At 43.6% G+C, this 17,825-nt stretch overlaps 1 protein-coding gene across 2 annotated transcripts in view; it reads left to right on the plus strand.

Annotated features, from left to right (window-relative positions):
- LOC140717388 (complement component receptor 1-like protein) overlaps window positions 1-17,825 on the plus strand; it is a 78,816-nt gene that overhangs the window by 54,389 nt on the left and 6,602 nt on the right. For both annotated transcript variants that reach the window (XM_073030933.1, XM_073030934.1), the window contains 2 exons: window positions 3,387-3,575; window positions 14,076-14,255. In XM_073030933.1, the coding sequence (XP_072887034.1) occupies window positions 3,387-3,575; window positions 14,076-14,255 (369 nt within the window). The remainder of the gene's footprint in view (window positions 1-3,386; window positions 3,576-14,075; window positions 14,256-17,825) is intronic.

A 17,825-nucleotide genomic window follows, 5' to 3' on the forward strand; every position in this document is an offset into this window, starting at 1 on the left:
CAACTGCAAATCCTAACTGCTAAGGTCAAGGAACTGGACCTGGAGTTGGAGCTGGATACACTCAGGTCTGTAGGTCTGACACGGTGGTCAGCAGCACAGGGGCGCCGCAGGGAACCGTACTCTCTCTGGTCCTGTTCACCCTGTACACATCAGACTTCCAATATAACTCGGAGTCCTGCCATGTGCAGAAGTTCGCTGATGACACGGCCATAGTGGGATGTGTCAGGAATGGACAGGAGGAGGAGTATAGGAAACTGATACAGGACTTTGTGATATGGTGCAACTCAAACTACCTGCGTCTCAATATCACCAAGACCAAGGAGATGGTGGTGGACTTTAGGAGATCTAGGCCTCATATGGAGCCAGTGATCATTAATGGAGAATGTGTGGAGCAGGTTAAGACCTACAAGTATCTGGGAGTACAGTTAGACGAGAAGCTAGACTGGACTGCCAACACAGATGCCTTGTGCAGGAAGGCACAGAGTCGACTGTACTTCCTAAGAAGGTTGGCGTCATTCAATGTCTGTAGTGAGATGCTGAAGATGTTCTATAGGTCAGTTGTGGAGAGCGCCCTCTTCTTTGTGGTGGCGTGTTGGGGAGGAAGCATTAAGAAGAGGGACGCCTCACGTCTTAATAAGCTGGTAAGGAAGGCGGGCTCTGTCGTGGGCAAAGTACTGGAGAGTTTAACATCGGTAGCTGAGCGAAGGGCGCTGAGTAGGCTACGGTCAATTATAGATAACTCTGAACATCCTCTACATAGCACCATCCAGAGACAGAGAAGCAGTTTCAGCGACAGGTTACTATCGATGCAATGCTCCTCAGACAGGATGAAGAGGTCAATACTCCCCAATGCCATTAGGCTTTACAATTCTACCGCCAGGACTTAAGAACTTTTTAAAAGCTATTATTAATGCTTTTTGAGATAGTGATTTAGATGCATATCATATTTTTTACTGAGTTAAGTATTGTATGTAATTAGTTGTGCTACAACAAGTGTATGGGACATTGGAAAAAAAGTTGAATTTCCCCATGGGGATGAATAAAGTATCTATCTATCTATCTATCTATCTATCTATCTCAGGGCCACCCAGGAGGCTGAATACCCCCTGAGGTTGTCAAACCCAGAGTGGAACTTCAGGTCGTACATGGGTGAAGTAAAGGGAGTACTCAGTCAGTGTAGGTTTCCCCTGTGGCTGTTCCCTTCAGCAATAAGTATACCCTTTTGGATACTGTTTGGGGTTTGGGGGGATGGGGTGGATTATCAGCAGCCAGGCCAGTGGCACTATGGCTGGGCACTGAGGCCCAGCAGAGAAGGGTAAAGTCAGAGAGAGAGAGAGAAAGTTATAGGAGACTGGATGGTTAGGGGAAGCAGGAAACAGATAGCAGATTCTGTGGCTACAAAAAATACAGCAGGGTGAAGAGTTGCCTCCCAGGTGCCAGGGTCCAGGATCACTCAGAGCAGCTGGAGAATATTATCAAGAGGGAGGGTGATCAGCCAGAGATCATGCTGTACAAAGGTGTCAATGACATATATACATCGCCTATAAAAAGTATTCACCACCAGAGTATTGGAAGTTTTCATGTTTTACTGATTTACAAAACTGAGTCACAGTGGATTTAATTTGGCTTTTTTGAAACCAATCAACAGAAAAGACTCTTTTGTGTCAAAGTGAAAACAAATTAGTCTGAATTTATTGCAATTATTCAACACAATATAATTGATTGCATAATTACTCACCCCCTTCCGAGCTCTGCACCCAAAGATCTCTGAGCACACAGCCAAAGATCTTACAATTCCCACAACACACTGATCTCCTGTCGGGACACCGAGCTTCGATCCACCTGTCCCCAGAGCCACGAGATCCCAGGCCTCCAAAGGCGTGCTGAGCTCTTAGACCACGTCCTTGGCACGTCAGATAACAGCCAGTTGTGAAACCCCGAGAGCAGGTCCCATTCCCGCAACAAACCAAAGTCAGCGTGTAACTCCAGGTCAGAGTCTTCAATAAAACCCTGAAAGGGAAAAATAGAGATATTAAAGATGGAAATAGAGCTGTTTCCAAAGATGCAAGCAAAGGAGTTGCTGTTTAGCACCATCAATGTTGTAAAACAATAAAATATGAAAACTTCCAAGGGGGATGAATACTTTTAATGGGCACTGTAGGTAGAAAAGGGGAAGTGTTGCCGTGCAGTTAATATAGGGAGTTAGGAAAGAGACTGTAGAGCAGCACCTCCAAGGTAGTAATTTCTGGATTACTCCAGTACCACGTGCTGTTCAGAGCAGGAATATGATGATAGTACAGATGGATGGGGATGGGGTTCAGATTTCTGGATCATTGAGATCTCTTCTGGGGTAGGTATAACCTGTACAAAGAGGACCTGACGGGGATCAGTATCCACGTGGGCAGGTTTGCGGGAGTTGTTGGGGCGGGTTTAAACTAATTTGACAGGGGATGGGGACCAGAGTGATAGGGCTGAGGATGAGACAGCTGCTGTACAAGTTGATGCAGTGTGTAGTGAGATCCTGAGGCAGGTGATAGGGCAAAGTTGCAGTCAGTGAGATGAGTGAAAGTGTAACATGGGAGTAAAATTGAAATGGGTGATGGATACAGGACTGAATGTGTTATATTTGAATGCACGCTTTGCAGAATAATACAGATGATCTTGTAGCACAGTTAGTGATTGGCAGGTAAGAGGTTGTAGGAATCACTGAAAGAAGATCAAAGTTGAGAGCTTAACATCCAAGTATACACACTGTTTTAAAAAGACACACAAGTAGGCAGAGTGGTCGGATTGGCTCTGTTAATAAAAACGAAGTTAAGTCATTAGAAAGCGGTGACATAGGATTGGAAGGTGTAGAATCCTTACGAGTTGAGTTAAGAAACTGCAAAGATGAAAAGACCCAGTGGGAATTACATACACAAAAGTACAACTGCAGATGCTGTGGATCAAAGAATACGTACACAATGCTAGAAGAACTCAGCAGGTCAGGCAGCATCTGTGAGAAAAGAGTAGCCAACGTTTTGGGCCGAGACCCTTCATCAGGAATGGGCGAGGGGGGGAATTACATATAGGCCTCTGCACAGTAGCTTGGATGTGGAATATAAATTACAATGGGGGACAGAAGATGCATATGAGAAGGACAACGGTATGATAGACATGGGGGATTTCAATGTGTAGGTAGATTGGAAAATTCAGGTTGGTGTTGGATTCCAAGAGAGGGAATTTGTAGGGTACCTATGAGATGGCTTTTTAGAGCAACTTGTGGTTGAGCCCACTAAGAGAAAGGCAGTTCTGGACAGGGTTTGATTAGGGAGCTTAAGGTAAAGGAACCCTTAGGAAGCAGTTATCGTAATCCTCTAAGAGACTAACCTGTTCCTTTCCTGCAGTACGTTGCCAATCACCCTCGCCAATTCCGAATGGAGGTTATGCACGACGATATTCCACTGGATCATTTTATAACTATGGAGATGTTATTACATTCACCTGTAATAAAGGATTTAAACTTGAGGGTTCCAGTGAGAGTAGATGTGGAGATAACGGCGTCTTTAACCCTCACCCTCCGACCTGCAGAAGAGGTAAGGCCCCACTACTGAAGTCTAAAGACAGAATGAAAGTTAAATGTTCCTCAGAGCTGAAATTTTCTGGTTTCTCTGAGGTTAAACCATCTCCCTCAGCTCACAGGGCAGAGGTACCTGCATGGTTGGGATAGACTGGGGTTGGGGTTGTGTTTGACTGGAATTGGTTTGGGCTGGGATGGACTGGGATTTGGTTGTGTTGTGATTGTTTTCATTGCAATTCTGTGGGTCTAGGATGGATTAGGATGGAATAGGATTCTGGTGGTCTAGGATTTGGTTGGGCTGAGAATGGATTGATCTGGGATGGGATAGGACTGGGACTGGGGTGGAATGGTTTTGGGTTGTGACAGGATTGGGATTGGGCCGAAGTGGGATTGGGATTGGTCTGGAGTGAGATTGGGATTGGGGTGGAATGGTTTTGGGTTGTGACACGGTTAGAATTGGGCTGGAGTGAGATTGGGATTGGGCCAGAGTAGTATTGGGATTGGGCCGGAGTGGGATTGGAGTGGAGTGGAGTGGGATTGGGATTGGTCTGGAGTGAGATTGGGATTGGGGTGGAATGATTTTGGTTTGTGACACGGTTGGAATTGGGCTGGAGTGAGATTGGGATTGGGCCAGAGTAGGATTGGGATTGGGCCGGAGTGGGATTGGAGTGGAGTGGGATTGGGATTGGTCTGGAGTGAGATTGGGATTGGTCTGGAGTGAGATTGGGATTGGGGTGGAATGGTTTTGGGTTGTGACACAGTTAGAATTGGGCTGGAGTGAGATTGGGATTGGGCCAGAGTAGGATTGGGATTGGGCTGGAGTGGGATTGGGATTGGAGTGGAGTGAGATTGGGATTGGGTCAGAGTAGGATTGGGATTGGGCCGGACTGGGATTGGGATTGGTCTGGAGTGAGATTGGGATTGGGCTGGAATGGTTTTGGGTTGGGCTGGGATTGGGTTGGTCTGGAAATGGGGTGGACTGGAATTGGGTAGGGCTGGGATTGTTGTGTTCAGGGGCTTGCAAACATCACAAGAAGTCATTTGTTGGTGAGGTAGTACAAGTTTTTAAAATATCTGCTGGGGGCTTTTGGAACTTTTCAGTGGACTGCCATCATAATGATCTATTAAGCATTCAGCAGGGACCAATAAAAGAAGCAAGTTGTAAGCGGAGCAGCCATTGTGGTAGTGCCCATTGTTGGAACGGCCAGGCTTTGGCTTAACAGGTGAGAAGAGGCACAGACTAGAATTTAAGCTTGAGTCGTTAGAGATGTTACAAGTGTAGGCAGGTCGGTAGTTCTGGCAGTTGAATGCTCCTCCTGTGAGATGTGGAAACTTGACAATCTCCCTGATGTCTACATCTGTAGGAAGTGCATCCAACTGCAAATCCTAACTGCTAAGGTCAAGGAACTGGACCTGGAGTTGGAGCTGGATGCACTCAGGGCCACCCAGGAGGCTGAATACCCCCTGAGGTTGTCAAACCCAGAGTGGAACTTCAGGTCGTACATGGGTGAAGTAAAGGGAGTACTCAGTCAGTGTAGGTTTCCCCTGTGGCTGTTCCCTTCAGCAATAAGTATACCCTTTTGGGTACTGCTTGGGGTTTGGGGGGATGGGGTGGACTATCAGCAGCCAGGCCAGTGGCACTATGGCTGGGCACTGAGGCCCAGCAGAGAAGGGTAAAGTCAGAGAGAGAGAGAGAAAGTTATAGGAGACTGGATGGTTAGGGGAAGCAGGAAACAGCAGATTCTGTGGCTACAAAAAATACAGCAGGGTGAAGAGTTGCCTCCCAGGTGCCAGGGTCCAGGATCACTCAGAGCAGCTGGAGAATATTATCAAGAGGGAGGGTGATCAGCCAGAGATCATGCTGTACAAAGGTGTCAATGACATATATACATCGCCTATAAAAAGTATTCACCACCAGAGTATTGGAAGTTTTCATGTTTTACTGATTTACAAAACTGAGTCACAGTGGATTTAATTTGGCTTTTTTGAAACCAATCAACAGAAAAGACTCTTTTGTGTCAAAGTGAAAACAAATTAGTCTGAATTTATTGCAATTATTCAACACAATATAATTGATTGCATAATTACTCACCCCCTTCCGAGCTCTGCACCCAAAGATCTCTGAGCACACAGCCAAAGATCTTACAATTCCCACAACACACTGATCTCCTGTCGGGACACCGAGCTTCGATCCACCTGTCCCCAGAGCCACGAGATCCCAGGCCTCCAAAGGCGTGCTGAGCTCTTAGACCACGTCCTTGGCACGTCAGATAACAGCCAGTTGTGAAACCCCGAGAGCAGGTCCCATTCCCGCAACAAACCAAAGTCAGCGTGTAACTCCAGGTCAGAGTCTTCAATAAAACCCTGAAAGGGAAAAATAGAGATATTAAAGATGGAAATAGAGCTGTTTCCAAAGATGCAAGCAAAGGAGTTGCCGTTTAGCACCATCAATGTTGTAAAACAATAAAATATGAAAACTTCCAAGGGGGATGAATACTTTTAATGGGCACTGTAGGTAGAAAAGGGGAAGTGTTGCCGTGCAGTTAATATAGGGAGTTAGGAAAGAGACTGTAGAGCAGCACCTCCAAGGTAGTAATTTCTGGATTACTCCAGTACCACGTGCTGTTCAGAGCAGGAATATGATGATAGTACAGATGGATGGGGATGGGGTTCAGATTTCTGGATCATTGAGATCTCTTCTGGGGTAGGTATAACCTGTACAAAGAGGACCTGACGGGGATCAGTATCCACGTGGGCAGGTTTGCGGGAGTTGTTGGGGCGGGTTTAAACTAATTTGACAGGGGATGGGGACCAGAGTGATAGGGCTGAGGATGAGACAGCTGCTGTACAAGTTGATGCAGTGTGTAGTGAGATCCTGAGGCAGGTGATAGGGCAAAGTTGCAGTCAGTGAGATGAGTGAAAGTGTAACATGGGAGTAAAATTGAAATGGGTGATGGATACAGGACTGAATGTGTTATATTTGAATGCACGCTTTGCAGAATAATACAGATGATCTTGTAGCACAGTTAGTGATTGGCAGGTAAGAGGTTGTAGGAATCACTGAAAGAAGATCAAAGTTGAGAGCTTAACATCCAAGTATACACACTGTTTTAAAAAGACACACAAGTAGGCAGAGTGGTCGGATTGGCTCTGTTAATAAAAACGAAGTTAAATCATTAGAAAGCGGTGACATAGGATTGGAAGGTGTAGAATCCTTACGAGTTGAGTTAAGAAACTGCAAAGGTGAAAAGACCCAGTGGGAATTACATACACAAAAGTACAACTGCAGATGCTGTGGATCAACGAATACGTACACAATGCTAGAAGAACTCAGCAGGTCAGGCAGCATCCGTGAGAAAAGAGTAGCCAACTTTTCGGGCCGTGACCCTTCATCAGGAATGGGGGGGGGGGGGAAATTACATATAGGCCTCTGCACAGTAGCTTGGATGTGGAATATAAATTACAATGGGGGACAGAAGATGCATATGAGAAGGACAACGGTATGATAGACATGGGGGATTTCAATGTGTAGGTAGATTGGAAAATTCAGGTTGGTGTTGGAATCCAAGAGAGGGAATTTGTAGGGTACCTATGAGATGGCTTTTTAGAGCAACTTGTGGTTGAGCCCACTAAGAGAAAGGCAGTTCTGGATAGGGTTTGATTAGGGAGCTTAAGGTAAAGGAACCCTTAGGAAGCAGTTATCGTAATATGATATAATTCACCCTGCAGTTTGAGAGGGAAAAGGTAAAGTCGGATGTATCATACTACAGTGGAATAAAGGGAAATACAAAGGCATACAAGTTAATGAAGAGGACAATATCAGGGGGTCAAAATAGTATAAAAGCAATAGAGAGGGTACAATATATACCAAAAATTAGTGGGAAGTTAGAGAATTGGGAAGATTTTAAAAACTAAAGGCAACTAAAAATTCCAGAAGGAGAGAAAAGATGAAATATGAAGGTAAGCTAGCCAATAATATCAAAGAGCACGCAAAAAGTATTTTTCAGATATATGAGAGTAAAAGAGAGGCAAAAATGGATATTGAACTGTTGGAAAATGATGCTGGAGAGGTATTAATGAAGGACAAAGTAATAGCAGACAAAGTATTTTGTGCCAGTCTTCACTATGGAAGACACTAGCAGTGTGTGAGAAATTCGAGTGTGTCAGGAGACAGAACTGAGTGTAGTTACTATTACGGAGGAGGAAGTGCTGAGGAAGCTGAAAGGTCTGAGGGTAGATAAATTACCTAGTCTATTTGGAATACACCCCAGGGTTCTGAAAAAGGTAACTGAAAAGATTGTGGAGGCATTATTAATGATGTTTCAAGATTCACTAGACTCTGGAATGGTTTTGGAGGACTAGAGAATTACAAAAGTCGCTCCACTGTTTAGGAAGGGAGAAAGAAAGAAGAAAGGAAATTATATGTCATTTAGCCTGACTTCAGGAAGATGTTGGAGTCTATTATTAAGGATGAGTTTTCAGGGTACTGTACTTTGAGTACCCAAGTAGACCAAAGTCAGCATGGTTTCCTTAAGGGGAAATCTTGCCTGACAAATCTGAATTCCTTGAGGAAATAACAGGCAGTACAGACAAAGGAGAGTAGGTGGATGTTTATGTGGATTTTGAGAAAGCTTTTGACAAGGTGCTGCACTTGAGGCTGTTTAACAAGATAATCGCCCATTGAACTACAGGAAAGATTCTAGCATGGATAGAAGCTTAGTTGACAGCAGAATATAAACAGTAGGAATAAAGGGGGCCTTTTCTGGTTAGCTGCCAGTGACTACTGCTATTCTGCAGTGGTCAGTATTGGGACCACTCTCTTTCATGTTATATGTCAACGTTTTGGATGATAGAATTGATGGTTTTGTGGCCAGATTTGCAATCAATAGAAACATAGGTAGAGGGGCAGGTAGTGTTCAATGGGCTGAATGGTCTAAGTGTGCGAAAATGTCTGATGGTCTTACAGGATTGAGATGGATTGCTCAGAATAGATAGGGAGACGTGAGTGTAAGCAGAGGGTCACTGTATTTACATTAATGAAAGGGGCCTCACACATGAGCAGAATGTGGATCAGTGCTTGGGATTCTGATCCACTTTCTCAATATGATCTACACCCTGCACTTCCCCACACAATGCTGCACAGAAGTTGTGTCCATGCCTTGTACTGCAAACCTACTGACGTGATTTCCACTTCCCAGCTCTCAATGTTTACCTCAGCAGTCATGGTTCTTCATGGACTTATTCATGAGACTCTGGTTCCCCAACATAGTCTCCAGCCCCTCACCACACCCTCTGCAAGAAGCATATTTACTGCAGTTCACCTTTAAACCTGCCACTGAAACCTACGTCCTTTGGCTGGCAAGATAAAGGAAAGTGGGATGGGGTGGGGGGAGGGAAACAGCCTACCTGAAACTGGAGAATTCAACCTTCACAAGCCCCTGTCCACATGGCTAGCCGGTCTGGAATCCAGGAAGAACAAGTTAGGTGGATTCAAGGTTAGCTCGGAGGTAGGAAGCAGAGCTTGTTTCTCAGAATGGAGGCAATTAACTCGTGACGTGCCACTGGAGTCAGTGTTGAGACCCTTGTTATTTGTCATTTATAGAAATGACCTGGATATGAATCCACTATGTTTAATCAGAGTTAAAAGGCACCACGGGGGAAACGTTTTCACGCAGAGGGTGGTGAGTGTATGGAACGGGCTGCCTGAGGAAGTGGTTGAGGCAGTTACAATCGTATCATTTAAGAGCCACTTGGACAGGTACATGGAGGGGCAAGGCCTAGAGAAGGGGTTTCTAACCCGAGGCTCACAGACCCCTTGGTTAATGGAGAGTCTCCATGGCATAAAATGGTTGGAGACCCGTGACCTGGAGGGATCTGGGCTGAACAGAGAACATTGAGTGAGCAGCATGTTCAGCATGGATTGGTTGGCAAAAGGGCTTGTGTTCCACGATGCCTCAACTCTACGCCATTTGAGTGTAGACTACCCAGGTGCAGTTTCTTTTTCCACAACACCTGAGTGACATACCACCTGTTCCTCTCCAACAGTGGATTGTTATTCACCCACCATGCCCAACAATGGATACTTTAAACCAAGACAACAACGCTGTCAAAGTATGTATGCCGAATACAACTCTGAGATTTGTCTTCCCCAGATAGCCATGAATTATTGAAAACTATAGAAGCAGTTGACAGAAAGACATCAATCCAAGGCATGAAAAGAAAAAGAAACAAAAACTCACAAACCTCACCCCAGTCAGTCTCTCGCACAAAAAACAACACATCATCAACATGGGGAAAGAACAAGGACATCAAACTCCTAACTCCCATCCCACCAATCAGCAACAAGAACATCAAACCCTAAACCCCCAGCCCACCAATCAGCAACAAGAACATCAAACCCCAAACCAACCAGCCCACCAATCAGCAACAAGAACATCAAACCTTAAACCCACAGCCCACCAATCAGCAACAAGAACATCAAACCCTAAACCTCCAGCCCACCAATCAGCAATAAGAAAGAACAGGCAAGAACACAAAAAAAAAACATAGAACTGAAAGAGGTCAATATGAAGTACAGTTCGTTTGGACTACAGTCCAATCCGTAAATCTCACCAGTGGCCCCTCCGAGGGCAGCAACCCTGAGTCAAGGAAATTCAATGTAGTTACTGAATCCTGTCTCCTGTTCATGAGAACCTATTCTAAAGCCTGGTGCCGTAGCTGATCAAAGCCTGAAGTGAATAGACGGTGCTAGACACTCTCAACAGGTAGATGTTGGCAGAGCGAGCCAATCATTCACCCTGGTGACCCTCTCCTCAAAGCAGTGCTGCTGGATGGCCAGTGACACTGTCTCTCTCCCCACAGACCCTGACTGATTGACTGAGAATGTCCAGCCCTTCCTGTTTCACTTACCTGTGTCCAGCGGGTTAAATTTAAGGTTAGTGAACCTTAAATTGTTCATTAAATTTACATTTGGTGAACAATTCCATCTCATTCGACATTAGAATCAGGTTTATTATCACTGACATGTCATGAAATTTGTTGTTTTGCAGCAGCAGTACAGTGCAAATTCATAAAATATACTAAAAATTACAGTAAGAAAATATACACACAAATATAAATACACTTCACAATAGTTCAGCTAAGCTAAAACTGTTTTGTTGATGATTTTCATTTGTACTCAGTGTCTGAGGCTTTGCACTTAAGTGTCCAACAATAATCAGCCGACATTGATGGATTCCAGTTGCCCTGATACCGTTTCTCCATGACCGCAATGTCCTGGTGAAACCTTTCACCGTGCTCATCACTGACAGTGCCAAGATTTGCAGGGAGGAATTCTAAACAGGAATGCAGAAAATGAATCTTTAGTGACACGTTGCACTTCACGGTTTGCATGATTGAAGCACGTTGTCAACAAACTAGACGTAGTTTGGTGCTCTGTAGTTGCCAAGAAAATTTTCAACGACATTCTTGAATGACTTCCATGGGATTCTCTCTGGTTCCACTAGAATTGCCCATCATTGATGACCTGTTTGATTTGAGGACCAACAAAAATGCCTTCCTTAATCTTGGCATAAATTATTCTGGCTTGACTTATGAATTGAAAGGACAAATACAGGTGATTTCAAAAGAATGATGTGTGCTAAGGAAATTTCATAGTGATTTTCATGATCAGCAGCCCAAAATCCACAAGGCACACTCAAAGGTATTTAGGATTTTTGTTGTCGGTGTTATGAAAGTACTTGTACAGTAGGTCACCATATACAAGCCTGAGATTCATTTTCCTGTGGGCATACTCAGCAAATCGATAGAATAGTTACTATAACAGGATCTGTGAAAGATCCACCAGAGTGCAGAAGTCAAAAAAACTGTGCAAATACAAATATAAATAAATAGCAATGAATAATGAGAGCATGAGATAATGAGATAAAGTCCTTAAAGTGAGAGGATCGGCTGTAGGAATATTTCAATGATTGGGAAGTGAGTGTAGTTACCTCCTTCTGTTTAAGAGCCCGATGGTTTAGGGATGGTAACTGTTCCTGAACCTGATGGTGTCAGTCCTGAAACTCTGATCTCTGATGATGGACATGACTATCCTACAACAGCATTTCATGTGGATGTGCTGAATGGTTGGGATGGCTTTACCTGTGATGGACTGGGCTGAATCTACCACCTATTGTAGGATTTTCTGGTCAAAGGCATTGCTGCTTCCACTACCAGGCTGTGGTGCAGCCAATGAATATTCTTTCCACTACACATCTCTCAAAGGTTGTCAAAGTTTTAGATGTCATGCTGAGTCTCCGCAGACTTCTGAAAAAGTAGTGGCACTGCTGTGCTTACTTTGGAATTGACTTAGGTGCTGGGTCCTGGACAGTTCTCCAAAATAGAGATAGAGACAGACAGAGAGAGAGATAGTTAGGGAGTGAGAGTGAGAGAGAGTGAGTGAGAAAGAGAGAGCGAGATATTTTATTTGTTTACAAGTTTGCCGATGACACCACTGTTGTGGGCCATATCAGTGGTGGTGATGATGAATCAGCATACAGGAAGGAAATTGAAAATTGACTGAGTGGTGTAATATCAACAGCTTCTCACTCAATATAGAGTTCAGGAGAGGGAAACCAGAGGTCCATGAGCCATTAACCATCAGAGGTGGAGAGGGCCAGTAACATTAAATTCCTGGCTGTCACTATCTCAGAGGGCCTGTCCTGGACCCAGCATATAAATATAATTGTAAAGAAACCACAACAGCACCTCAGGTGTCTGCAGAGGTTTGGCGTCTCATCAAAAACCTTGCCAAGCTTCTATAGATGTGTGGTGGAAAGTGTGCTGACTGGCTCCATTACGTCCTGGTGTGGGAACACCAATGCCTTTGAATGGAAAATCCTACAGAAGGTAGTGGATCCGGCCCATTACATCACAAGTAAACCCTTCCCATGCATTGAGCACATCTACATGAAATGTTGCCGTAGAAAAGCAGCATCCATCATCAAAGATCCTCACCACCCAGGCCACGCACTTTATGAATTTGCTAAGTACGCCCAGAGAAAAAAGGAAACTCAGGGTTGCATGTGGTGACTTGTATGTACTCTGATAATAAACTTTTACTTCGAATATATATATTCAAAGAGAGAGAGAGAGAGAGAGAAAGAAAGAAAAAATATAATACAATGGATCAATGGGTTAATTGGGCCATCAGTTAATGGGGCAGTCGTTTATTTGGGCCAACTCTTAAAAACGAATCAAGAAAGTAACTGGGATTCCCATCATTTATTTTGGACTATATGCCACTTAATAGGATCAGTAGACTGTTGTTGAACTGTTTCTAACTCGTGTCAGTCACATACAGCCATTAGACAGTAAACCATACTTAGAGTGATCAGTTTTTAAATGGCATCAGTTGCATATGATTACGGTCAAAAAACAGTGACGCTTGTCACTAATCATTGGCGAAAAATAAGCAGCAAGACAATTCAGAACTGTTTTAATCACTGAGGTTTCCAGCATTCAGGATTGGAATTGCCAGAAATGGCCGGGCGTGAAAATTAAGCAATTTCACTACTTCAAGTTAGGTAGGAACTGCAAAAAAAAATTAAAGTTATCAACAATCATCTTAAATATTACAATGCAACTGAAGGGTTAGGGTATGTATTCATCAAAAGCATTGTATAAAAGTCGTCCATTATCTAACTAGGTGTCTGCACTAATTTTGTTCATTTACAGTCAATCGAAAGAACACAGCGTGGACTCTTAAATCGATAACTGTTAGGAACAAATACACAGCTTTACAGTAATTTAGTAGTATTAATAGTGTTCTAATTTGTTGCACATTGCATTTAACTACACAATTTGTTACTCAGTTATACAGTAGTTTGTCTTTCTTATACTATTTCCTTGGAAGTTCAGCTAATTCAAACAGCTGCTTAATTGGGCCAAAATGTACTGGTCCCGATGCGTCCCAATTAACTGGAGTTCTCTAATCTCGTTCATGAGTTCATGGACTATTCAGAAATCTGATGGCAGAGGGGAAGAAGCTGTTCCTAAAATGTTGAGCATGTGTCTTCCGGCTCTTGTCCCTCCTCCTTAATGGTAGCAAGGAGAAGGGGGCATGTTCTGGGTGGCAAAGGTCCTTAATTATTAATCACCCAAAAAAAGAAAGGGCTACTTCCTGTCATGTTTGGTAATTTCCAATAAGGAGGAGTTTCCAAAAGAAAGGTGAATCGGCTGTTGACGTGCATAAAGACTGAACTGAGCACACGATTTGAGACTGGGACTAGGCTGGTTTCTTCCATCTGATTAAAAATATCACCATTAATATCTTCCTTTGTTACAAATAAAGGACAGGGTTTATTTTGTCAGTTGGTTATTCCTCTCCACAGATGCTGCCTGACCTGTTGAGTTTCTCCAGCATTTTGTGTTTGTTGGTCTGGATTTCCAGCATCTTGTGTTTAGGGATTTTCTTGTTATCTATCAAAGCTTCGCACTAGCCCTGAGTGAAGACCAATCTGTTCATCTTCTGCAGTGCAATGTGAACGACCCAGAAACTTGAACAATGCAAACATTCAACCAGATCACCACATCTATTATTATGAAGAGTATGTTACCTTCAGCTGTCATCCTGGATATATACCGACGGGGAGCATTAGGAGTTTGTGTGTAGGAAGAGGCAGCTTTGACCCTCCCCCACCTACCTGCAAGAAAGGTAAGGAGTTGCTACTAAATCTGAAGACAGAATGAAATGTAAATACTCTCGCGAGCTGCAATTGTCAGGTGCCAATGAGGTTGCACTGTCCAGAGGCACCTGCAAGTCTGGGCTGGGCTGGGCTGGGCTAGAAAGGACTGGGAATGAGTTGGGCTAGGATGGACTGGGATTGGGTTTTGCTGGGATTTGGATAAACTGGGACTGGGTCAGGTACTGGGATTGGGTCGGACTGGGGTTTAGTTTTGTTGGAGTTTGGATGAACTGGGATTGAGTTGGACTGGGGTTTGGTTTTGTTGGGGTTTGGATGAACTGGGACTGGGTCGGACACAAGGATTGGGTTGGGTTGGGGTTTGGATGAACTGAGACTGGGTCGGGCTGGGCTGCGATGGGGCTGAGCTGGGTTGAGTTGAGCCGATCAGAGTTGGTGAGGAGATGTGAGTATATGCAGGGTCAGAACAGGAAGTGTGGGAGGGACACTAGGTTAATTGTATTCTATATCCAATGCAGCATAGAAACAACTCAATAAGCATAAAGAACTCAAAAAGGAAACAAAAACACCGTAAATATATTTATATTTAGTGTTTTCAGTGTTCTTTATGCTTTTTGTCTTTTTTATGTGCCTCAGATCGGAATGTACTGTTCTTTTTGTGTATGAAGAATGGTAGTGTAGTGTTTAGCAATTCCTGCTGCTGTCTCTAGGGCGTTTGTACGTTCTCTCCGTGACCATGTGGGTTTCCTCCTGGTGCTCTGGTTTCCTCCCACAATCTAAAAACATACTGGTTGGAGGGTTAATTGATCACTGTAAATTGTCCTGCGATTAGGGTAGGGTTAAAACAGGGGATTGCTGGGGGTGCGGCTCGAAGGTCCGTAAGAGTGTGTTCTGCGCTGTTTTTTTAAATGAATAAACAATTCATCAGCAAGCCAAACTGCAGTCAACTGAACACTGGATTCAAAGTCTGGATGATTTATTTGGGCAGCACACACACATACAACTGAGTGAAATTTAAACTGAGAACAAACCAGAAAAATATTGTAAGTACTTAATGCAGCAAACTTAACGATTAAGTCACAGATTCACAAGAAATTAAGGATATTTGAAGCTAGACTTACATATAAAATATCTGCAATTATACACATCATGAGTGAACAAAGTTTTAAAGATTAATATCATGTAAGCATTAATAACAATAATCATGAATAACACAAAATATTGCTCAGATAGCATTCTCCTTTATGAACTATGCCAAATCTGACGATGATGATTTTGCTGGCGCAAACATAGGGAGAAACTCAGGATTGTGTAACAGTGCTTCAGTCTGAAAAAAACACTTCTCTCCTCACATGGTCAAACTGCATTTCAAATTTAAAGGCGTCAGCACCATCAGAATTAAAGTCAGCAGGGCTATATATGGAGAGACAAACACATTAGAGGTTTTTAAGAGACATTTAGACAAACACATGGAGGGATATGGTTATGGTGTAGGTAGGAGGAATTAGTGTTTGGTGGTTTTGATTTGCTTTTTAGCTGGTTTAGCACAACATTGCGGGCTGAATGACCTGTTCATGTGCTATATTGCTCTATATTCTATATACATATATATTTCAATATAAAAGCTCAAACACAGAGTAGCAATCATTTCGTTCTCTTTTACACTTGTGCACTGAAGAATGACAATAAACAATTTTGAGTCTTAACGTAAGGGGGCTCACGGGTGATCTGAGAGTGTGGATCAACGCATGTGATTTGGATCCATTTGCCCATTTGCTTCATGTGATCAGCACTCCCCCCCCCCCCCCCCCACAGAAGCTGCTGGACAAACTGAGTTCCTCTAGCTCCAGGTTCAAGTATTTCCACTCACTTGTGTCTCTACGGGATAGTGATATTGTAATAACAGAAACACAGTTAAGAGAGTGACAAGAATGCTGGGATATCGCAGTTCTATCTGTGACAGAAGGTGGGGGGGGGTATGAAAAGGGAGGGGCTAATCAATCAGAATATTACAGCAGTGCTCAGGGGCTGGCTAGTGAGGGTGCAGGGGTAGAAAGGGGTGATTATTTGTTGGGAGTTTACTGCAATCCTCCCAGAAGAAAGAACCAGGAAAATCACTGAGGACAGCACCCACTCTGCAAACTCTTTTTTCCAAAAACACCCTTCTGGATGGCACTATAGGACTAGGAAAACAAAAACTTCATGCCAGCTTTTAAGATTCTTCCACCCAGGCAGTGAATCTGATCAACAATTCCAGTTAGCTCCTACCGCCCTCTATCTATAACCCACATCACTGCACTGTAAACACTTTACACCACTGTTTATAATGTTGTTTACATTGTAAATACATGCTGGTATATACAGTAGGCATTTAGTTATTTATTTTAAATTGATTTATTGAGATACATGGTGGAATAGGCACTTCCAGCCTTTCAAGCCGTGCCACCCAGCAATCCCCCGATTTAATCCTTGCCTAACCAAGGGGTAATTTACAATGACCAATTAATCTACTATCTAGTATGTCTTTGGACTGTGGGAGGAAACCAGAGCACCCGGAGGAAACTCGCTCATCCACGGGGAGAACATACAAACTGCTTACAGTCAACGGCAGCCATTGAACCCAGGTCGCCTGTTCTGTAAAGTGCAGCCCCCCCCCCATGCACATTATTTTTCATATCCATACTTTAACTTATTTCTGTATAATTCTTTATTCTTTGCCATTGTTGAATGTTGGTTTTTTGTTACATGCCAAGCCCTGACCAACACACCACTGCAAATTCCTAATACATGTCAGTGTATACAGCGAATAAAGTTAATCTTTGATCCTTAACTAGTCAGTGGGCATCTGAAAGGGTCATTTGGATCGAATGCAGAAGAGTGTAAAAATAATAGGGTTATGGAAGTGGGGAAATTTTAACCATCCCGGAACGGACTGGAATTGCCTCCATGCAAAGGTTCAAAGGATAATTTATTATCGAAGTATGTATGCAGTATGCACCTCTGAGACTCGTCTTCTCTGGATAGCCACAGAACAAAGAAAAACATCAAACACCTCCTCCCCCCACAGAAAACATACAAATCACCCAGAAGTTTTAAATTAGGGGGCTTAGGTGGGAGTTAGTTGTAAAATGCAATTGCACAGGAGTTTTGTGAAGCAGTATGAACATAGAATATAGAACATGGGACAGTACAGCACAGGAATAGGCCCTTCAGCAGGCAGTGATGTGCTGAAACAGTTAAAAAACAAATCATAAACACCCAAACACTAATCCTTCCCACCTACACCATGTCCATATCCCTCCATCTTCCTGACATTCATGTACCGATCCAAATATCTCTTAAAGTCTCGAATGTATTTGGCTCTACCACTACAGCAGGCAGCGTAGTCCAGGCATCCAGCACTCTTGAGTAAAAAACTTACCCCTCACATCCCCGTAGTGGACCTCCACTAGTTACAGTGTTCTGAAACTCTTCCCTCTGGTCCTAGACTCTCCCTGTGGTAAACTTCCTCACCACATCCACTCTATCTTAGTATTTCAATACTAATAGGTTTCAATAAGATCCCCCCCCCCCCCCCCATT

This window comes from Hemitrygon akajei, chromosome 27 (genome assembly GCF_048418815.1).
Source record: "Hemitrygon akajei chromosome 27, sHemAka1.3, whole genome shotgun sequence".
Taxonomy (NCBI): domain Eukaryota; kingdom Metazoa; phylum Chordata; class Chondrichthyes; order Myliobatiformes; family Dasyatidae; genus Hemitrygon; species Hemitrygon akajei.